Genomic DNA, 23,752 nt, shown 5'->3' with positions numbered 1-23,752 from the left:
ATAGAGGTCATAAGGACTATTTAGAAAGTTCTAGAGGTTGCTGTGGCTGTGAAGGATATTCTGGCTGTCCTTGAGAACCTTTGGCAGTGAATGTACTTCAAGAGTTTTAAAAAGTTCTTACTAGGGTTTGATAAAAAACTAATTTGAAGATGTTTCAGGATCCAGTAAAAGGTTCTTAAAGGTTGTTCAGGTTTTAGGTGTAATTCAAGTCTTGAAGAAAGCTGAAGGAGCTTGATGGAATGTTAACCACAAGAACATCTGTAGGTCCTTTAAGACGTTTTAAGAGTTTCTGAGGATGTTTCATTAATTCCTACTGGAGTCTACTTCCTCACTCTGCTTCTTGCTTTGAGGGACGGATTTTAAAAAATAAAAACCTGAGTTGTCTTCATCTTTGCGGATCTTCAGCTTGACGAGTTCCTCACACTGCTGGAGGATCTGGACGGCTTCCTCCATGGAACAGTTCTCCACCCGGATGTTATCGATGGCCAGCAGCTTGTCTCCGAGCTCCAGCGTTCCCGTCCTGAAGAGAAAAACATGTGAACCTTCAGAAATATAAACACAGCATAAGATAAACGAACATGAGAACCTGAACTACATTCAAACATGAAAAGATCTTGGCCATCTTCTGCTGAAAAACTCCCTTTGTGCTGCATATTTATGTTTTAATTGAGTCTTATTCTATGAATGCTGAGATTTACCAACATTTTTGTGTTGAACATCAGAGATAATGATATCCTCTGAAACTATGAGACGTTACCAACTCCCGTCCCATTAGTCCATTTATTTTAATCATCTTTTCTCTGAATAATGAGTCCATTAATGATTGTGTTTTTTTTCTGTCCGGTGACGTCTTTTTCAAAGTGAACAGATGCTACCTGCTGGTAGGAAAACAGAAGCTCTTCAACTGACATTTTCTGCTTCACACTCCAGAACACATGACCTACAAACCACAACACACACACACAAACATAAACCACACATGGACACACACCAGCAGCACACACTCTGACTCGGACTGTTAGCCGAATTAACCAACTGTCTGCAGGCAGCTGATGGAGCTTCAACACAGCTGACACTGTTTATTTCACTACTTCACCACAAACTGTACAAATGTGTCTGACTGAAATCTGTTGGCACCTTCTGGAGGCTCTTTCTGGGGAATAAAAACTAACCCTGGTGGATAAAACGCTCGATTTCAGGCTAACGTTTGTCCTGAAAGTGGTGCTACAGGAAAGAACAAGAAGCTAACAAGGAGGTTCTAGTTGGTCTTCCAGAGGTTTTATGGCTCCTTAGTGAGTCTTTAGGTGTCCTTCAGATGTGAGGTTTGGGAAACCTTTTTGGTTTAGGATGGGTTTACGTGGCTTTAGGTTGTACGTAGGTTGGGTTTAGGTTGGGTTGGGTAGATCTTGGGTTTGGGTTGTGTTGTGCTTGGTTTTAGTTGTATTTAGGCTATAGTTAGGTTGGTTTAAGTAGGATGTACGTGGGTTTAGGTGGCTGTAGCTTGGGTTTTGGTTGGGTTTAGGTGGTTTTAGGTTATATTTAGGTTGGGTTTAGGTTGGATTTAAGTGGTTTTAGGTTGGTATAGGTGGTTTTAGTTTGGGTTTAGGTTGGATTTAGATGGTTTTTAGGTGGGTTTAGGTTTGGTTTAGGTTGGGTTTAGATGGTTTTAGGTGTGTTTAGGTTATATTGAGGTTGGTTTAGGTTGGGTTTAGGTTGTTTTAGGTTATTTGTAGGTTACCTGTGAGCGACGCTGCCCTTCTTGATGTCAGAGATGATCAGAGGATCTCCTGGTTTCCTGTTGGACGGAGCTGCACAAACACACAAACGGCAGAAGATGAATCCACACGGAAAACAAGCAGAGAGGCGTAAATAATTGAAATCGGTTACACTGCCGCTACTAGAAATGAAATGTTAAACACAGAAAAAGAAATCATAGCAGGAAATGTAACAGTGGAGTGACAAACAGGCTGAATTTATTATGATCTGGGATGACAGTTTCATTTCCCAGACGTCTTCACATGATGTAAGACCAAAGCAGATCCGTCAGATGATGCAATAAGCAGCGGATTATGGTTTTACGTTTGTCAAATAACCCCTGAGACTTGGTGCTCCGGTTCTGATGCCGGAGTTTCATGAGTTCATGTTTTTTACTCACAGCTGATGGTGATTCCCAGCTCCACTCCTGGTTTCTTCGGGAGCTTGACATGAAACGTTCCTGAACTGGGAATAACCGACTCTGGAAACAGAAAAGCGAGGAAACTTCACTTGAAGAGAAACAAAAACTTTATTCTCAGGATATTATTTTATTCACTTAAACCCTCAGAACATGAAGTGAAGCAGTTTGTGGCCCATTTTTATCCAGTGAGGACTCATTTTACATGACAAAAAAAAGAAAAAAAGTAGATTTTTTGCCTATTTATTGTGCAAAAATTGTAAAATGTCTCCACATACTGTAGATATTTAACTATCCACCTTTTTACATCCTTGACAACATTTTTATCTAATTTCTGTTGTTTTGTGTCTCATTTATGTTGTTTTATTGTTGCAATATTTCGTATTTTTGTTGTTTTCAGTCTCATTTGTATCATTTTATAAAGTGTGTCTGACATTTTGTGTCTTGTTTTTGTTGTTTTCTGTCTCGTTTTTGACATTTCAGGGGCATTTTTGTCTCCTATCTGTCGGCTTTTGTCTCATTTTTCTCAATTTGTGTCTTTTTTTCAGTTTTGTGTCATTTTGTCTCATTATTCCAAGTGTATACAGGTGTATTCCAGATATTTATCTATTTCCATGTCTCCAGACTTTCCCTCTCTATTCTGTTCATCATCAGTAGAAAGATGTTTCACCATGCTGGATGTATCCCCAACTACTTGCTCCTCTGTTCACTGTTTCTGAGCCGAGATGCACTTATTTATTCATCCAGTAGCTTTGATTTTACTCTCAGTCTACTACCGTCGTCTCTTCCTGTAGTTTAGTGTCACGCTTGTATTGTTTCATTTGGTTTATTGTCATTTTCTGTCTCATTTGAGTCGTTTTGTGTCCATTTTTTGTTGTCTTCTGTCTTATTTTATGTCTCTCTTGTCATTTTGTGCTATTTCCTCTTGCTCTTTGATGTTTTGTGTCCCATTTCTGTTGATTTTTTAGTAAAATTGTTGTCTTATTTGGAGTCATTTGAGTTGTTTTGAGCTTGTTTTGGACATTTAGTGTCTCATTTGTATAGTTTTGTGCTTCCACGTGATTGTTTTATCTCCTCATACTGGAGATATTTAACTGTTGTTGCTGTCTTTGTTGTTTTCATCATTTTCTGTCTTGTTTATGTCATTTTATATCTTGATTTTGGTGCTTTCTGTGTTTTTTGTTGTTGTTCCATGTCTCTGTGATCATTGTGTTTCCACATACTGTAGATATTTATCTATCTCCATGTTTCCCCTCCAGATTTTTTCTCTTGATTCAGTAGGTTTGATTTTCCTCTCAGTCTTTCTTGTCGTCTCCGTTTTGTGTCTTTTTGGTCAATTTGTCTTGCTTTTGCCATTTGGTGCCTTGTTTTTGTTATTTTCTATTTTTTTTTTGTTTTTTTTAAGCATTTTTATTATTCTATGTCATGTTTTTATCATTTAGCGTCGATTTTGTTACTTTCTGTGGTTTTTTGTTGTTTAGTGTCTGATTTGTCATTTTGTTCCTTCTTTTGTTGCTTTCTGTCTCGTTCTTGTTATTTTATGTCTCGTTTGTGTCATCTCGTGTCTTGATTTTGATGCTTTCTGTGTTGTTTTTGCTGTTTTGTGTCTATTTGTGGTCATTTTGTCTCCACATTCTACAGATATTTAACTATTTTTCACTAATTTTGCCCTGTTGGTCACTGTTGAGTTGGTCCTAGAGAATCAGTTGTGTTGTGGATAGAAGAATTTTTATTTTTTTTACAGAATCTTGCTCAAACTGTTGACTTTTTGGTGTTTTTTTTTTTTTTTTTTTTTAAAAACAAATGTCTCTAATCAGTAAATCTATTTACTCCCAGATCAGCGTTCGTTTACTTTGGGCTTCTTTCTGACAACAACGTCTCAGCATCAATGGATCTTTTTTTTTCACGGCTACGAGCCACAAAGTGTCTGTGAGTCACCAGTGACAGCTTGTTGTGTTGTTGTATTAAACCGAGGCGTGGGCGGATATTTACACCCGCCGGAGCGTTTTACGTTCACAAAGACGAGCGACTGGCAGCCGATCAGCCAAACAGACGGTCGGCTACAAAGAAGAAACCGGGACTGAAAGTGAACCTCTGGAAGCTTTTATTCACAGAGAAGACAATGAGGGAAACTATAAATGAACTCATTAAAATCAGAGTTTTAACGTGTCTGATTCAGGATTGTGAGATAATAAAAGTGTGATTCGGTTCTATTTCTTACCGGCGACGTCAAACTCGATCTCCAGCGTGAGTTGAGCCGTGATGGACGAGTCTCTGAGCAGCTGGTTTGTTTCCTCCAGAGTCGAGTCTTCGGTCGGGACGCCGTTGATGGATAAAATCCTGTCGCCGATCTGCAGGATTCCACATCTACACGAAAAAAACACGTTTATTACTCAGCTTATAGCGATCTGATCTAGAAAACCCTAAAAGATTCTCAGTTAACGTAAAGATTTCCAGTTTAATGTCACATAAAACAAAGAAAAAATTAATTTAGTCACATTTTGAGAAGGAATAAAGACTTAAATGATCCATAAGTTCTCAAAATACATCAATTATCAGCTGCAAAACTGAATAAAAATTGAAAAAATAAGACAAAAAAATGTAATAAAACACACAATTCAAAGTTATGACAATTTAAAAAATAATAAATGCAAGAAACTTTTGAAAAAAATTTAAATAATTTTAAAAAATTACATAAACTCAGTTTAAAAAAATAAGAAAATATAACGTTAATTTATAAAATATAAAAAAATAAAAACATGAGACAAAAAGAAATATAACATATAAGGCTGAATATTATGATAATTAATAACATTATAACATAATAATATAACAAATATAATATTATAAATGTATTATATATATATATATATATATATATATATATATATATATATATATATATATATATATAAAAAAACTAAAATATTAATAAATAAAAAATTTAAATGCAAGTAAAAATAGAATAAAATACAAATATAAGAAAAAAGAAGTATAAAACATAAGGCTGAATATTATAACTAATAATATTATAAAACAATAATAAATATAATATTACAAATATATTAGATAATATATAATATATTATTAATATAAAATTAATAATAAAAAATTGTAAGTAAAAATAGAACATAATACGCTTTTTTTTAAAAAATCTAGATAAATTCTAATTATGAGGCTAAACATTATGAAAATGACTGAACCGAAAAAGGCAAGAAATAAATAGAATAAAATATAAATAATAACAGAAGACAAAATAAATAAAAAATCATAGAATATATTTCTAAATGTCATGACAATAATTTAAAATTATGCAGCTAATAGATTAAAAATCCGTAAATAAAACAAAATATCCTTATTTGTATTGAATTTAATGTTTTAATTATCATAACTAAACTTTACTTGTGTGACATCTTTTAAAGTCTGTTTTATAAAATGATTTATTAACAGCAGCAATAAAATAAAAACAATAAAAATAAGATGTGGCACAAAAACAAATAAATAATCGGACTGAGCAGTAAAATCACTTTAAAGATATTATTATTGCATATTTTTTACAGTTATTAATATTTTTTTAAATGTTATATTTAATTCTATATTTATAAATAATAAATAATGATTGTCCACCTCTCCGCCGGGCTGTCGGGGTCGATGTAGGCGATGAGCGGCGGCGACGACAGCGTTTCCGTGGCGAAGACTCCGCCCTGCAGCTGCAGGCCGAACCCCATGATGCCGTCTCCTAGCAACGTCACCTCCGTGGTTTCCGTGTGAACGACCTGACCGGCGAGACCGACGGTGCTGGAGGCCAGAGACACTGAGAGACGAGAGTTTAACAGATTTAGGAGTGAATTAATAGTCAGTCACGTTACACATCTACCTTAGTAGTTTATGGGAGGATAAGACACACAATGAGACAAAAAACAAACACAAAAAAACCATGAAAAATGCAACAACCCATCAAAAAATTATAAAAACACACAAAGAAATACAAAACACCAAAACATAATTAGACAAACAGAAAAACACACATAGAAAACAAAAATGTAAAAATGCACAAAACCACAAGAACTAAAGTACACAAAATGCACAAAAACACAAAAAGATGCACAAAAACATACGAAACAGAAGATTGCAAAAAATTAATTCACACACAAAAACACACACAATAAAACCAAAAATACACTTAACCGTAATGCATTTTTCATATTGTCAGTATTTCTGTTGCGTATCGTCACCATGACTCTGTATATAAACTCATATAACTCTATGTTAATATTAATGAATACTGAAGGGAACATTAAATCCTCACAGGAGCTCTTGAAGTCCTTCTTCTTGGTCTTCCTCCTCATCAGCGTCCCTCTAGGGCTGGTAGGATACAGGTTCCGGGGCAGAGTGTTCATGTTCAGAGACGACAGGCTGTAGGCCGACATGGAGCCGGGAGAGAACGAGTGGCTGAGAGCTGCACACAGGAAACACAAACACAACGTCACCTTTCACAGTAAAACACCTCAGATACAATGTCACAACATATACAACATACACAACACACACACACACACGTCACAACACCTTTCAGAGTAAAACACCTGAGATACAACATACACAACACACACGTCACAACAACATCACAACACACACATCACAACAACGTCACAACACGCTTCCTATCAGAGTAAAATACCTGACACACAGAACACACTCCCTTTCAAAATAAAACACAGACACACAGAGACGACCACGTACGAGGGTTGTTCGTATGGCGGTTGTGCGATCTGGCGCCTGATTGATCAGGGTGGTAGGTGTTGTAGTGGTAGGGGGGGAGGATGGGGGCGGAGCCTCCAGTCTCCCAGGGGAGGGGGCGGGGACTACGCTGCACCTTGACTGCACACACACACACACACACACACACACACACACACACACACACACACACACACACACACACACACACACACACAGGGGAGGGTTAGGGTTAAGACAGGAGGATCAGAGGTCAAAGGTCAGGAGGTGTTTCCATAGAAACATGTAGAAACCTCAGGGCAGCCATTTTTTAAAAAATGCTAAAATGATACTATGAGAGCACAAAAAACGTCAGATTTCCAACAGTCCTTGAACTACTCATGTGTCCATCAGGGAAATCTGAGCATCAAAATCACTTTATTCCACGTGTCTCGTTTAAAAATTCTAAAAAAAAAAAAAAAACTTTAAAAAAAAAAAAAAAAAAATGGTTTGTTCAAACCAGATTCTGTAAAAAGGAGTTCCGAGAGTTAATAAATGTATATTTTTCACAACTTGCTTTATTTTTCAGCTGTTTGTTTTATTACAAATATCATATGTTCTTCATAATCTGAGGGATCTACATGTTCATATGAACGTACGACATCACACTTTTATAAAAGATTACTTATTCATGTAATCTTTTATATATACAGTAACTAATATAATTACTGTTTTTCCTTTTTAATTAGTTTGTATTTGTTTTTCGATCAAACATTAAACAGAAGCTCATAAAACACATCAGTGAAACTATGGAAGAGTTTAGTGTAAAAAAAAAAAAAGTTTTATTATTCATTCACACTAATACTTCAGACAAAATTAAAGAAATAAAACATTTCGGTATCCAGCAACTCTGAAAGACTGCAGTATGTTGTGGTGCCTTCAGGGACCATTAAGTTTCATGTGAGCTGTGTTTATACTTTGCTGTGGTGCGTTCAGGGCCTAATAAGTTTGATCTTCGTGTGTTTCAACTATGCTGTGGTGCGTTCACGGTCTTTTGACAGCTGTCTTTGTGTTTATAGCGTGCTGTAGTACGTTCAGGGCCTCTTTAGGGTGCTATATATGTATTTATATCATGTTGTGGTGTGTTCAGGGGCTGTCAAGTGTGTTGTATATGTGTTTACACCATGTTGTGGTGCGTTCAGAGCCTTTCCAGTGTGTTATACATGTATTTATACAATGTTATGGTGCGTTCAGGGCCTCTCCAGTGTGTTATATATGCATTTATACCATGTTGTGGTGCATTCAGGAGCTCTTGAGTGTTTCGTATGTGATTATATCGTACTGTGGTGCATTCAAGGTCTTTCCACTGTGTTATACTATGCTGTTACCAAACTGTGGTGTGCTCAGGGCCTCTCCATTGTGTCATATGTGCTGTTACTGTGCTGTGGTGCGTTCAGGGCCTCTCCAGTGTGTATTATATGTGCTGTTACCGTGCTGTGGTGTGTTCAGGGCCTCTCCAGTGTGTATTATATGTGCTGTTACCGTGCTGTGGTGCGTTCAGGGCCGGTCGGGCCTGGTGCTGAGGCAGGATCTCCATGCGGACGGTCTGACAGGAAGCTGAGAGCAGCTGAGTGGCTTCAGCCAGAGAACAGAACTCCATCGACTTCCCATCAACAGATAGGATGTGATCTCCTGCATGAAGAGCACCACATCTACACAAAACACACAAAAAACCACACAAAACACATAAAACACACAAAAAACACACAAAGACACACACAAGAAGGTCACCGACTCCTGAGAAACACAACGATTAAATCTAAGAACATCTAAACACATAAATAAAACTAAATCAAACAGGAAACTGATCAGAGGTCGTCTACCTGTCGGCTATACTGGCCGGTTTAACTTTGTCGATGATGATGACCTGCTTGTTGCAGAACATGGAGGTGGACAAAGCCACGCCCAGACTGGAGCCGGTCGCCTTGGCAACCTCCACCAGCAACGGTCCTGACGCCGTGGCAACCGAGTCTGAAGAGGAAGAAAACAGGAATTTTAAAATCAAGGGTTTAAATGAAACGGAGTTCCATAGAGTTCTATCCTGGATCCTCCTTTATTTCATCTCAGCCTGCTTTAGTTATAAACAATCATAATATCTGAACTCATAAATACGCAGATGACACTCTATTTTACGTGTCACTTTTCCTACTTTCTATTTTTTATGTATTTGCTTTAGATACTTGTGAAAAATTAACCACAGTGAAGAAAAAAGTGACACAAGTTTAAAAAAAAAAACACCTATAAGTGAGTAAAATAACCAGTAAAACTGACCCATGACGGAGACGTCGTACTCGATCAGCAGAGTCGCTTCCTGTCCGCACTGCTTCAGGATGCTCATGGCTTCGGACAGCGTGCTGCCGTGGAGACGGATCCCGTCGATGCTTAGCAACCGATCGCCCGGCTTCACCGTACCTTCCCTGTAGGGAGAGAGAAAGTTTTAGTTTCTACAGAAGCTCCAGAGGGTCAGAAACCCATCCGGAGGTCACGTACCGGTCAGCTGGACCGCCGGGTCGGATGGTTGTCACGACGATGGGCCGAGACTTATTTCGGTCTTCGTGGGCTCCGCCTGTAAAACACGATGCTGTGTTTTTAAAATATCTTTATTTATATCTGACAGACAGACAAACAGAGCGACTCCTCACCTCTGATGACGAAGCCAAAGCTGTTTCCTTCTTTGTGAAGCGTCACCTCAACGTTCTTGAACATCACACCTGAACCCTGGACAGCTGCAATAACAACAATAACAACAACATCAGTGTTTATAGGATACTAGTAACTTTCCACATATAAATATAGACAATATTGATACACACTCATTCACCACCATTTTGCCGAGCTAAAACAGCTAATTTTCTCCATTTTACAGTTTATGAATGCTCAAATAATCCAGTTGTATTTTTGGCACCATTTGCTTCCAGACACCTTCTGGCATTTTTCAGATTTATTTAGTTTTTTAGTGTCAGGTATGCTGGTTTCTGCTGATATATGCTGTTAAATGTACAACATCTGAACACAAACATCTTTATATTTATTTATTAGATTTATTTAAGACATGCCACAGTGTCGTAGAGGCGAAAAAAAGACGAAATAAAACACACAAAATGAAAGTAAAACCTATAATAATGTCTGAAAATGAGCAGGATGAAATTATTAACTCTCACATCTCACTGTCTAAAGTGGTCCAGATGCAAAAAAACCACTAAAATCTCAATGTTTCCAAATCAAAAATGATGTTTTAAAGAGTCTTTAGCCTTTATACAACAATCTATTGAAGATTTGACCCACCTAAATATCGAGGTTTTTGATCTGGATCTGGTCTAAAGTGGTCCAAATGCAAAAAACACACTAAAATCTCAGTTTTTACATTCTAGCTCATAAAATAATGGTTTTCCATATCAAAAACAATGTTTTATAGAATCTTTAGCCTTTTTACGACAATCTAAGATTTGATCCACGTAAGCTCATCTGGACCTGGTTCAATGTGGTCAGTTTATCAGTTAAAATGGAGATCTAGCAGGTTTAAAAAAGTCCTAGAACATCAACTTTCGTCTCGACATACCAGCAAACCAATAATCTGGCCTCGTAACACAGTCCTGGGCTTTACTCTTAGGACTTACAGACGGGCGGCAGCTCGTACTCGACCTCCAGGACGACTCGCTCGCCGACGTTCTTCAGCAGACTGATGATCTCATCGTGTCTGAACTTGGCCAGGTTGATGCCGTTGACGGAGCGGATGTAGTCGCCTACGTTCAGCTGGTCGCTCCTGAGCAAACAGTCGAAAACCTCCGTTTAACTTAACATCTTAAAGCTGCTCCTCTGTTTAATTTTATTATAAACCCCACAGTTCCCCACCAGGTCCTGCAGGGATGTTAAAGATCAATCGATTAATTACTGTTTGTAATTTAACCAATTAAATATATATTAAGCTAGGGGTGTCAAACATGCGGCCCGCGGGCCAAAAGCGGCCCTCCAGAGGGTCCAATCCGGCCCTCAAAGTGTAAAAATTCCAGAGAAAACATTAATTGCAGATTGTAAATTAGTAAAATTATAAATTTAAAATAATTTCTAGACCATGACAAGTTGTTTTGATCTTAAAGTAAAATAATAGATTGTTCTTTTGTCATTTTGTGTCTCATTTTTGTAATATTTTGTCTTGTTTTTGTTGGTTTTTGTCTGACTTTTGTCGTTTGTCTCATGTTTTTGTCGCTTTGTAACTTTTTTGTCTAGTTTTTTTGCCTCTTGTTTGTTTTGTTTGGTGTCGTTTGTCTCATTTTTTGTCATTTTGCATCTCATTTTTGTAATATTTTGCCTTGTTTTTGTTTGACTTTTGTTATTTTTGTCACTTTGCTGTTTTGTGTTTCCTTTTTGTCTCGCTTGTGTTTTTAGTCTTATTTTCATCATTTTGTGTTTCACTTTATTCGTTTTTTATTTGTTTTGTTTCTCGCTTATATCGTTTTGTGGGTTTTTTGTCTCGCTTACATTGTTGGTCTATTTTTTTGTCATTCTCGCTTTTGTCATTTTTTTGTCTATGTTTTGCTGTTTGTCCATTTTTTTTGTCGCTGTGTAACTTTTGTTTTAAATGTGAACATTTTCAGAACATACTTTCTTGTACTAAAACAAAGGAAACATTAGGATTTGTGGTTATTTATAGGTTATTATGCTGTGATTTTACTGGTTACTGGAGATCAAATTGGGCTGAATGTGGAACCTGAACTAAGGTGAGTTTGACACCCCTGTATTAATTGATAAAACAGAAGAAGAACCTCATAGATCTTTAGTAAACACACCAACATTCATCACTACTTTGGCGTGAACAATAATCCACCTTTTTGGCACCATTTGCTTCCATACTTTTTCAGATTTTTCATTTTCCACTGTCAGATTTGCTGGTTGTTACGCCATTCTTCTCTGTAAATATCAAACTTTTTCAATCAGCAATATTTTACAACAAAACAGCAGCACATTTGCAGGTTCAAGGGGCTTCATTTTTGCCATTTAAAGCCAGAAATAAACTTATATCTAATTAAAACACGTCTAGTAAGACTCGGTTCAGAGAAAGTGTTACCTGGCAGCGATGCCTCCCTGTCGCAGGTTTGAAACCCGAGGCTTCCCATCCTTGTCGATTCCACCCGACACCGTCAGTCCAAGCGTCGTCCCCTCTTTCTTCATCAGCTCCACCACCGAACAGCCCCGAAACTCATCTACAACCAGATTAGAAATCATTTTTACTGCCTCCTTCCCACTCCATTTATTCTCCTTTTTCCGTCTCCACAGCCTGATTTCATCGTTTCTAATCTCCTTTGGCGAGCGCAGAGAAAAAAAATAATAATCTGGACAAAGAGAAGTGAAGTCATCTTCTATTCTGTCGTCCATTTATATTTCATCAAACCCCTGAAATATTTAAGAGAGGGAGAGATGGATGGAGGGAGAGGGAGATATTTCAGTTCCGACCTGCTACTATGTGAAGTGACCGGTCCTCAGGTGATAAAACAGAACGCAGCGTTTCATCAAAGTGTCATATTTTAATATTAATCCAGCAGAACTTCACCCTCTTTCATTCAATGGGATTAAGATGTCTGATCTTCCACTCTGACCTTCATTGTCTTCTTCCTCCTCCGAAGAGGCTTTAGAAAAAGCAGCAGTGTCCTTTTCAACTTTTCTAGCACACCAGCGCCGACTCACAGTGGGAAGCAGAAAAACCTCCAAATCTTCGATTTTGATAAAACATTTCATGAGCCAGTTTCCTGCAGCGATGAGGGACAAACTTCTGAAAGCAAACTGCCAGCTAAAGAAGCTCAAGTACAACAAAGTTTCCCTCCAAAGATCAGAGTTTTGTTTAAGCCGTGCTGGTTTTCACAGTTCGCAGTTCAGTTACTATCAATCTGAAACCTTCTCGGGTTCTGAACTTGCTGTTTAGAAGCTCGACCGGCTCCTTTGATGAGTTTAAAAGCTCTACTTATTTCTTGACACGGCTGAGAAGCTCGACCAATTAATCTATCAGCTGATTTCAAACCTCTACCAGTTCCTCTGACTAGTTCTGGAGCTCAAACAAAACCTCTAATTGGCTCCACTGGATTTTGATGTTGCACCAGTTCCTCTACCTGGTTTCAAAGCTCTTCTCGTTTCTGTAACTGGTTGAGAAGCTCGACAAGTTTCCATATATTAATCTGACCTTCTTCTAGCTCCTTTAACTGGTTCACACCTTGACCAGTTGCTCTAACCAGCTTTAAACCCAGACTGGTTTCTCTAAATGGTTCAAAAGTCTCACCATCTCATCTACCTGGTTCAGAAGCTCTACTTGTTTCTAATGAAGGTTCAGAAGCTCTATAAGTTCCTCATATTGGTTCAGAGGCTAAATCTGTCCTGCAAAGATGTTCAGAAGCTCTATTAGTTTGTCATCGTGGTTTAGAAGCTCAACTGTCCCTCTTACTGGTCCAGAAGCTCTATCAGTTTCTTTTAGTGTTCACACATTCGTCACTTCAATATAGAAGTTATAATAACCACTCTGACTGATTCAGAAGCTCAAACAGTTCTTTTAACTGGTTCAGAACCTTCGGTAACTTACAGCAATTGAGAAATTCAAACAGATTTGAAAGCTGTGGAAGTTGTTAGAATGAGTTTCAGAAGCTCTATCAGTTCCTCTTCGTTGTTCAGAGTTCATCCTAAACCATTTCACCAGTTCTATCAGTCTCATTTAGTGGTCAGAAGCTCTAAATGTTCTTTACAGTTCAGAAGACCTAGTTGTTCTTCTGAATGGTTCAGAAGTTCTACCTGTTCCTCACAGTGGTTCAGAAGCTCTACCAGGTCCAGTAGGATGCTGTACCCGTTGCTGCCATTGGTTCTACAGCAGTGCCTCCAACCAGTGCACATGAGGTTCCTTTCAAACTGGTCATCCACCTTAATTAATGGAACCAATTCAAAAGCTTTAGTTGAACTGGACACTCTACCAGTTCCCCTCTCTAGTCCTGAATATCTTGCTTGTTTTATTTAGTTCATATAACTGGTTGCCATTTACTCTAACCGGTTTCAAAGTTCTACCAAACCCTCTAACTAGTTCAGAAGAGCTACCAGTACCTTTGTCTGGTTCCAAACCTCAACCAGTTGTTCCAAACAGCCTTAAAACCCCACTGGTTCCTTTAACTGGTTTGGGCACCCACTTCTTTTTAGTGCTTCAGATGCTCTATCCAACCTTCTCAAACTCTTTTGGAAGGTCTGTAACTGGTGCAGCCGTTCTACCAGCATCTCCAACTGGTTCTTAATTCTACCAGCATCTCCAACTGGTTCTTAATTCTACCAGCTCCTCTAACTGGCTCAGAAGCTTCACCAGATGATAACAAACAGAAAAATGCTTCCATACATAATTGTTTTGGTTATCAGTTGGTTTAACTGGTTTGAAATCTCAACCAGCTGCCCCAGTTAGCTCTATAACGTCACCAACTGGAGTAACAGTGAGTTCAAAGGTTCTGCATCATTGTTTTAGCTCCCTTTCATCTTCTGAACCTGCCAGCATTTGCATATCATTGATGCAACTTCCACTTATCCTCACAGCATTTCTGATTGCACCATTCAGACGGTAATCACAAGTAGGCCACTAGCTCCAGGTGGGAGGAAATAAACTGCGACGGCATGCATCTTCCTGCAGGTCACAGGATGGAAAGCATCAGCTGTGTGTTCTATTTTCAGCTGTTATCTTCAGAGTTCATTATCTCTGCTGGTGGAACTACAAAAGGAACAGATTATAATGATGATTAAAGTGTTACCTGGTATACTCTGCCTCCTGATGGCCAGCGCTCCATCTGGAGGTCGCGACCCGGCAGAGTGTTTTGTGTACGGCCCCTCATCTGCAACACAAACAAACACAAAAACAAATTACTAAACAGGGTGACAAACATGTACTGGTTTAGATTCTTTACCAGCTTCCACCAGTTCCTTTCACTGGTTCTCAAGCTTGACTGGTTCATCTAACAGGCTCCAAGACCCAACAACTCACTTAACCAAAACAAGTTTCTCTACCAGCTCTTCCAACTGGTCCACAGACGTCACCAGATCCTCCAACGGTACCATTTACTGTTTTAGAGACTTTACTAGTTTCTTCCAGTTCCTTTGACTAGTTCTGACGCTTTACCGGTTATTCTAACTGGTTCCAAATTGCTTTCAAAACTTGTGAGGAGGTTTTCCAGCTCTAGTTTTGGAGTGAACCACAACCAGATTCTTCAACTTGTTGTGAAGCACCAATACTTCTTCCAGCTGGAAAAGAAAATCTACCAGTTCTCTTTGATGATGTAACAGTGTCCCTAACTGGCTCCAAATCTTGACCAGTTAATTGGTTTAGCAACTCCCAACAGTTCCAACAGGATTATCAAAGCATGATTAAAACTCTTTTCTACTATCTAACAGTTCCTGTATCTAGCGGTGAAGGTCTACTGATGTTGCTAACTACTTTTGCAGGTTCTGAAGTTCGACTATATCCTCTAACTGGTTGCAGACTTTAACCAGTTCTAGCAACCAGCTGCAAACCTCTGGCTGTAAACCTGGCTTCCTGAACCAGTTTTGACAGCCTACTAACCTCGACCTCTAATTGAAAGTAAACTAATTTCTTCAATTGGATTCTAAGCTCAAAAACTGCTTCTAACAGCTTCCATAATCTTACCAGTGCTTCCGACTGATTAAGAAGCTTTACCAGATGGTTTAACTGTTTTGAAGGTCTACCAGTGCCCCTAACCATCTCTAAGCCTTGAGCGCGTTCTTTGTCTGGTTTCAGTAGTTTGAAACCTATACCAATTCATCTAACTGGTTCTAGAGCTGGACCAGTTCATTTAATCAGTATAGCTATACTGACAGTGTCCTTATTGGATACAACCCATTGACCAGTTCCTTTACTGGTTTTGAAGCTCCCACAGTTGCTTGCACTGGTTCCAAGGTTTGACCAGTTCCTCTAACAGGTTCCAAAGCTCTACCAGTTATAGTTTCAAATATTTACCAGTTCATCTGACTAGTTCATAAGTTCCTTTAAATGGTACAGATATTCTATCTTCTAGTTACTGACCAGTTCCTTAATCACAATTTTTAGTTCTACCAGTTTGTCTAACTGGTTCCAAAGGTCTACCAGTTTCTAGAAATAGTTTCTAACATTTACTAGCTCAAGTAACTGGTTCTGGAATTTGACCAGTCCCTTTAACTGGTATAGCTAGTTTGCTGTTGTTGCTATCGGAAACATCAACCAGGTCTTTTAGCTGGTTCCGATGTTCTAGCAGTTCTACTAACAGGCTCTAAAGTTCCATTGAATCATCTGAACGAATTGTCTACCACTTCACCTAACTGGTTCTGTGGTTACTGGAGTCCTCTTTCATCATTTCCTTTAACTGGTTCACTCCTGAAGCTCTAAAATGAAACCAACTCCCATGATGCATCAGTACTCACCATCATCATCAGACAGTGCAGAACTTCCACCACAAAAATACATGTCAGATTTAAGCTAAAAAGCTAGCATTGGCGTTAGCATCCTCGACTTCAGGTCATGCTACCCATTAGCAGCTAACGGAGCTCCCGACCACCTAAATGTGTTCTTAAAGCAGCTGCTGAGAGGTCTGACAACTCAGCCCGTCCTCATGAATAAAGAAACTGTAGTCAGAGAGGTGACCTCATCGGCTCAGCGACCAATCCCTGTGGAGAACGAGGTGTTCTCTCTACGTCTGGACCAATCCCTGCAGTCCATTGGGAAACCCCCAGTGATGTCATCACACAGATGAGACATATTTTGGGGGGGTGATAGAGCAGAGGCGGGGCTAAAGCATGATGTCGTATAGATTAATCTGTTTGCAGATGTGTGATAAGTGTTGTAATTAGATGACTGAACTGAAACTGAAATTTCCAACGTGTACATGTGCAACTTTCAAACAAGAACTTAATATGTGATGTTATAGTGTCTGTTTTTTTACTTCCTGTCATATTTTTATACATTGTTGGCTCATTTTTCACTGCAGTATAAAGTCCTGCACCTCTATGGAAACATCACAACCAAGATTCAGGAGAAAGAACTCAGAAATGTCTGGACGAGCAGTTCAAGGATTGGTAGAAAGTTGAAAATCATATCAGTCTTTCTGTTTTTATAGTTTTTGGCTCTAAAAAAATCTTAAATTTGGGCATTTTCTTAAAGACAAAATTGAACCCCAAGACAAGCAAATATTTGAAACTATCCATATTTAACACTCCAAACCCCAAAACAAGCTAGCATGTTAGCTTGTTTTGGGGTTCAGAGTGTTAAATATGGATAGTTTCAAATAATAATATAATTTAACATAATAAGAAAAACATGTAATTGAGCTCTACAAGGCTTCAGACTGCTCTCAAAACACGGTTTCCAATCTTTTATTCCTACTCACGTCAGCCTGTCAAGTATTTCTTTATAAGGTCCTCTGATCCAGACACAGCACACCTAGAAATCCAAATTAAGATGTTCTTGGTATGTATAGATCTGTTTCTTCATAAAGTCATCTGATCCAGGTACAGTAGATCTAGAAAGTTAAACTAGGACGTTCTTGGTATGTACAGATCAAGTCTTTCTTCATAAGGTTGTCAATCCAGGAAAAGCACACCTAGAAAGTCAAACTAAGATGTTCTTGGTATGTATAAAGCCACGTTCTCGCAAAACAGTCTACGTGAACAATATTAAAGGCATTTCATGTACTCCAGCTATTATTTTACAAAAAAACAGGTAATAAACTTAATATTTACCAAAGTTCTTTTAGCTGAGGTTCCACTAGTTCCTCTAACAGGTCCTGAAGTTCACTAAAATCACCTCAATGGATCGCCTGCTAGTTCACTACCTGCTTATATAACTGCTTCTGGAGTGAGTTTAATTTCTTTACAAACTTTCAACAGCTCCTCTAAGCAGTGCCAAACCACAACCAGTTCCTTTAAGTGATTTTGAAGCTCAACCAGTTTTGCTAACTGGTTCCAAAGTTTGACCACTTCCCATAATTGTGCCAGAAAATTCTTATAGTGTTGAGACTGAGGCTGTTATTTTTGTTGTTGTGTATTCAAAGTCAAACACGTGGACGAATTTGACTCATTTGCATTTAAAAATTAGCAATTCTGTTACTTAGCAGGTTCACGGTTTGCTTTCAGAACTTTGTCGATGCTCACAAGCAAAGGCTTCCACAAAATCGGCCAATCAGAAGGCAGTGTGCTTTTAGGGAGTGGTGTTCCTTAACCCTCCTGTTGTCTTCATTTACGGGCACCAAGGAATATTGTTTCCTTGTCTGAAAAAAATTTAAAAATTCAGCAAAAAATTTTCTCAAATTTATGAAAATCTGCCAAACCTTAAGGAAGAAAATTCCAATAATTCCTTAAAAGTTTCCCATAAAAGTTTTATATAAAAAATGCCCCAAATTTGGCAAGAAAATTCTTGTAAATATTTTCAAAAAATGAGTAAAAATCTTCCAAAAAATCTTAAAATATCTGAAGTGATTACATATATATCACTAAAAGTTCTAATATTCACAAAAAAATCAACCAAAATCCATCGAAATTTGGATTTTTTTGTGAATGTTCTTAAAGAAACATTTTTTTTAACATTTATTTTTTTCCACCAACTATTGTTCAGAAATTTCCCAAAAATGTTAAAATGTGGACATCAGAAGTTTCACTGTGAAAATAGATTATTTTCCCCACATTTTCAAACTTTAAAACGGGTCAGTTTGACCCGCAGGACGACACGAGGGTTAAAGAGACAGGAGCTAATGTCACCTGTTTTCAGGGAGACGCTCCACTGAGAGGATAATTAAAGATTTTATTCAAGCATGAGTAACGCAAATCTACTCTGGTGGCGTCCCTGAGTAAGAACACGGAGCTGCAAATGAGCTTAATAGGTCCCCTTTAATCAAATTCAAATCCAATATCAGGTTATTGAATCCCAACCTTCCTCCTGAAAGAGAAAATTTGGTGCTGAAGACTCAATTTGTGAGATATTTATTGGTTATGACAGCTAAAGTATCATGTGAAACGCTGGAATAGATTTTTTTCACGGAGCCAGAAATGTGGATTTGGCCACTTTCATTATCATATTGATAAAATCCAAACATTCTGTCTTTTTTCTGCTTGTGGTTCATTTCGTTTCTCTTAAGTGTAGCATTTTTCCCATTTCAGTCCTCCGTTTGGTTGGACTTTATTCCGTTGTAATTTATTCTAATCTGCTCTGGATCTGTTCTGTTTGGCTGAGCTCGGCAGCACAATGAGACTCTGAAAACAGACTCACAGCTGTGTTTGCACCACTTCAGAGGACATCTCTTCGACTCACACTCATTTCTCAGGGATTTGTCCCAATTATAGCAGCTACTTTCCAAACCCCAACTCCAAACTTAACCTTAAACCGAATCTTCACACTAAAATTTTACCAAACTGAAGCTTGTTCATAAAGACGAGGCGTCTACATTACGTGACTGTATGAATACATTTAGGTCCCCATAATATAAGCAAAGCGAGCTCTCACACACACACAGACCATAGCTAACTGGAGATGAAAGCTGAGCCTCCTCCTCCTCCTCCAGATGTAGGACAGCAGCATCTCTGCCTTTCTGCCTCCATCTACAATACAATCTGTATATAAACACACGTACTGTAGAATACTACACGCTTCACATACCCCTGGAACGTTATATAACGCACATATATGTAATTTTAGAGTGCGTTATTGAGCTGTGATTGTTTAAACGAGGTCACACGCCATCCACTGACTACCTGTAAACGACCATTTCAGTCCAGGCGGCGTCACCTTCAGGCAAGAAAAGTAACAGCAGAAATGTAGAAATGAAGAAAATATTCAACACCATCCAGCCTTCTCTGCTCAGGGTGAAGCTTGAAGGAGCAGGAGTAGACTGTCACCTGGCTGCTTGGACCATCGACTACCTCACCAACAGACCACAGTACGTGAGGCTTCAGGACTGTGTGTCTGATGTGGTAGTCAGCAGCATGGAGGCCCCACAGGGGACAGTGCTCTCCCCCTTTCTCTTCACCCTGTACACATCGGACTTCCACTACAACTCTGGGAGCTGTCACCTCCAGAAGTTCTCCGATGATACAGCCATTGTTGGGTGCGTATCTGAAGGGGACGAGCGGGAGTACAGGATGGTCATCTCTGACTTTGTGGACTGGTGTGAGCGAAACCATCTGCAGCTCAACGCCAGTAAGACGAAAGAGATGATCGTGGACTTCCGCAGGAGGAGGACACCCCGGACTGCACCGGTGAACATCCAGGGTTTGGACATTGACATGGTGGACACATACAAATACCTGGGTGTTCACCTCAACAATAAACTGGACTGGACACACAATACAGAGGTTCTGTACAAGAAGGGCCAAAGTCGTCTCCACCTGCTGAGGAGACTGAGGTCCTTTGGAGTGTGCAGGACTCTGCTCAGGACATTCTACGACTCTGTGGTAGCGTCTGCTATTTTCTATGCAGTGGTCTGCTGGGGAGCAGGGAGCACTGAAAGGGACAGAAAGAGACTAAACAGAAGGTCAGGAGGAGGTTCTGTCCTGGACTGTTCCCTGGACTCCATAGAGGAGGTGGGTGAGAGGAGGATGTTGTCAAAGCTCACATCCATCATGGACAATCCCTCTCACCCACTGCATGACACTGTGGGGTCTTTAAGCAGCTCCTTCAGCAGCAGACTGAGACATCCACCCTGCAAGAAAGAGCGCTATCGCAGGTCCTTCATCCCATCTGCTATAAGACTTTACAACATCAGCATCACTGGCTGATGTTAACATAAACTGGACTATATCATTACCACCCCAAACCATAAAATTTGCACAGACATTCTTGCACTGCACATCTTTGCACTTTTAAACTTTATTTTTATTTTTATTTTTTCTGTTAAAAATTTTGCCACCCTTGTATATATTGTAAATAAAACTGCTGTAACAATGTAAATTTCCCCTGGAGTGGGGAGAAATAAAGAACTTTATCTTATCTTTATCTTATCTTATGTAAAGATGGCAGTAAAAAAGGCCACCTATAGGCAATAAAAGTAACAGCACCAGTAAAAATGTGCATGTGGAAAGACAAGAATAACAATAAATGCCACTTACAGACAATAAAAGTGACAACAGCAATAAATATTTGAATATAAAAAATAACAAGAACAATAAATGTCACCTACAGGCAAGAAAAGTAACAGTAGCCCCAAAAATTTACAAAAGATAATGTAAAAAAAAAGATAAATGCCACCTACAGGTGATAAAAGTAACTGCAGCAGTAACAATGTATGTGAAAAAATAAAACCGACAAAATCATGAACGCCACCTATGGGCAATGAAAGTGACAAAATCAACAAAGTGTAAAAGTAAAAATTACTATAATAATAAATGCCACCTACAGGCAAGAAAAGCAACAGCACCAGCAAAAACGTGCATGTAAAAAAAGAAGAGAAACAATAAATGAAACCTACATGCAAAAAAGCAACAACAGCAGCAAAAATGTATGTGACAAAATAAAATGTACACAATTATAAATGCCACCTCTAGTGATAACATCAAGAAAGATGTGAATTTAAAAATGTCAATAATAATAAATGTCACCTACAGGAAAGTAAAGTAATTGCAGCAGTTAAAATATACACAAACAAACTACAATAGACAACGCCAGCTACAGGTAAGAAAAGTAAGAGCGCCTGATAAAATGAAAATAAATAAAATAAATAAATAAATAAATAAAATAAAATGTACGTAATAATAAATGGTACCTATAGGTAAAGAAAGTGACAACATCAATACAGATGTAAATGTAAAAATGACAATATTAAAAAATGTCACCTACAGGCAAAAAAGACACAACCGCAGTAAAAGTCTAAATGTATAAATGACTAAAAATAAACACCAACACATACGGTCAGGAAACAAAAGGGGTAAAAAAGAGCATGTAAAAATGAAATGTAAAATATTAAAAATACCATGTAAAGGCAAGTAACAGCAGTAGTAGAATTTAATTGAAAAGATGACAATAATTGATAATCAAAAAGCAAAAATGTAATTATGACACTAGTAATAAAAATAAAAGTCAACTACAGGTAAGAAGAGCAGTAATAACATCTGCAAGATTATATTTAGTGTTGAATTTTTGCAGTTTCTTTCTAAGTTGTTGTTATTGTTGGGGAAAAATTCTGCCTTTTTTGTGTATTTGAGCTCTACATTTTGCCAATATTTAAATTATTTGTGCATCTCTAGAGCTGAAACTATTACTAGATCAACAGAAAATTCACCTGCAACTATTTTTATAATTAATTAAAAGCAAACATGCCTCCAAAACGAACTGTTTCCACCTTTTCAGAAGTAAGTATGTCTGGTTTTCTTAGTCTTTTCTGACAGTGGGGACATTTTTAATTTAATTGTTTATTTAATAGGGACAATGCAATTAACATAGCTTCAATACAGTTCATGAATCCGACGTGTTCAGTGTTTAATGACATTTTATAGCCCAAACAATAAATCAGTCATTATAATTCATGTGGATCCAATAAATAACATGTATGTACACTTGCATGATGGTTAAATATTTAGGAAAAACTATCTTCATGTGGAGTCGAGCTCATGGGTTTTTAAAAGAGAACACACTTCCACTTACATTTGCAAAACCTCACTGAGTTAATGTCTGATTTCTTTTTCACAGCCGAAAAGCCAAAAAGCCTTTTTTCAACTTGTATATTTAATATCTGCTGAGAGTTAGTGTGACACAGCGATGTTCCATTTTTAATTCCCGTATTTATAGAGCTCCTCAAGACACATTCAAAGATACATGAAAACACTCAAAGCAGCAGCAATATAAAAGAAAAACGACAACACTTTGGACACGTTCGAGCAGCAGCCACTTCCTTTGCTTTCACAGCTTTCTGACTTTAAAGGATCTGGGTGAAGAAGGAAGACGTCTGGCCAGGAACTTCAAATATTGCACAACTAACTCATTAGAGATGTTCTCCGTCTTCATCCGAGGAGTTGTTGCGGAGGATTTCAGTTCTCGCGGCTTAATTGGCTTCCAGTGGAGACCCAACATGTTCGAGTGCTCCCTGTTATTTTCATAATTAAGAAGAATTGAGAAGGTGGGCGGACGACAGACTGAAACTGGGTTCTCTTTAGATTATAGTCAAACACAGCTCAAAACTCCCTGATTTTAAAGCAAAAAATAAACATTGGTGCTGAATGATGGTCATTCAAATGCAGCTGTTTATTGCAAAAATATGAGTTACGAGTTTAATTCACACAAACTTAAGTACCTCTTCATTTAAACCCCCTAACAAGTGTTTGTTTCAATTCTTTTCAAACTAGATGCAATTTAAGATTAAAACTCTAATCTATCTCATACTTTTAAACACCGCTGTTTCTCCATTTAACTGCTATCCATTACTTTTAGAATCTGAACAATTTGTAGGAGTTTGTGAATTATTTTTGAATTAGCAACCTCAATCATCTATTCAGTTTTAGCTAAAATATTAATTTAAACCATGTTTTTCAAGTACTTTTAGTCACTATTCTTCATTTAACTGCTGTTTATGTTTTATATTTAACATTACATTTAGCTAACCGTTTTCTCAGTTTTTCACCATTTGTCCATCGTTTTTCAGTTTACTTTTACCATTTATACCATTACTCTAACCATTTATCCAATCCTGTTAGCCACTGTTGCTAATTTTCACTATTTAACTGCAGTCCATTACTTCTAACCAACAATTTCCATAATTTTTAACCATCTGTCTACCATTTTTCTGGTTAATTTGATCTTTTTACCATTATTTAATATCCCCTTTA

The 23,752-nt window shown here is 38.0% G+C and overlaps 1 protein-coding gene across 10 annotated transcripts in view; it reads right to left on the bottom strand.

Moving 5' to 3' along the window:
* grip1 (glutamate receptor interacting protein 1) overlaps positions 1 to 23,752 on the bottom strand; it is a 74,564-nt gene that overhangs the window by 12,582 nt on the left and 38,230 nt on the right. For 8 of the 10 annotated variants that reach the window (XM_055006766.1, XM_055006768.1, XM_035949512.2 and 5 more), the window contains exons 2-16: positions 14,713 to 14,793; positions 12,018 to 12,153; positions 10,570 to 10,715; positions 9,595 to 9,678; positions 9,443 to 9,518; positions 9,224 to 9,369; positions 8,776 to 8,923; positions 8,435 to 8,604; positions 6,917 to 7,054; positions 6,483 to 6,632; positions 5,801 to 5,987; positions 4,395 to 4,540; positions 2,156 to 2,236; positions 1,739 to 1,808; positions 375 to 520 (exon numbers count right to left, since the gene is read on the bottom strand). In XM_055006766.1, coding sequence (XP_054862741.1) covers positions 375 to 520; positions 1,739 to 1,808; positions 2,156 to 2,236; positions 4,395 to 4,540; positions 5,801 to 5,987; positions 6,483 to 6,632; positions 6,917 to 7,054; positions 8,435 to 8,604; positions 8,776 to 8,923; positions 9,224 to 9,369; positions 9,443 to 9,518; positions 9,595 to 9,678; positions 10,570 to 10,715; positions 12,018 to 12,153; positions 14,713 to 14,793 — 1,905 coding nt within the window. The remainder of the gene's footprint in view (positions 1 to 374; positions 521 to 1,738; positions 1,809 to 2,155; positions 2,237 to 4,394; positions 4,541 to 5,800; positions 5,988 to 6,482; positions 6,633 to 6,916; positions 7,055 to 8,434; positions 8,605 to 8,775; positions 8,924 to 9,223; positions 9,370 to 9,442; positions 9,519 to 9,594; positions 9,679 to 10,569; positions 10,716 to 12,017; positions 12,154 to 14,712; positions 14,794 to 23,752) is intronic. The other 2 variants (XM_055006767.1, XM_035949511.2) reach the window with 1 other exon arrangement.

The sequence above is a fragment of the Amphiprion ocellaris genome, chromosome 21 (genome assembly GCF_022539595.1).
Source record: "Amphiprion ocellaris isolate individual 3 ecotype Okinawa chromosome 21, ASM2253959v1, whole genome shotgun sequence".
Lineage (NCBI taxonomy): Eukaryota > Metazoa > Chordata > Actinopteri > Pomacentridae > Amphiprion > Amphiprion ocellaris.
This window is presented reverse-complemented; position numbering and strand designations above follow the sequence as displayed.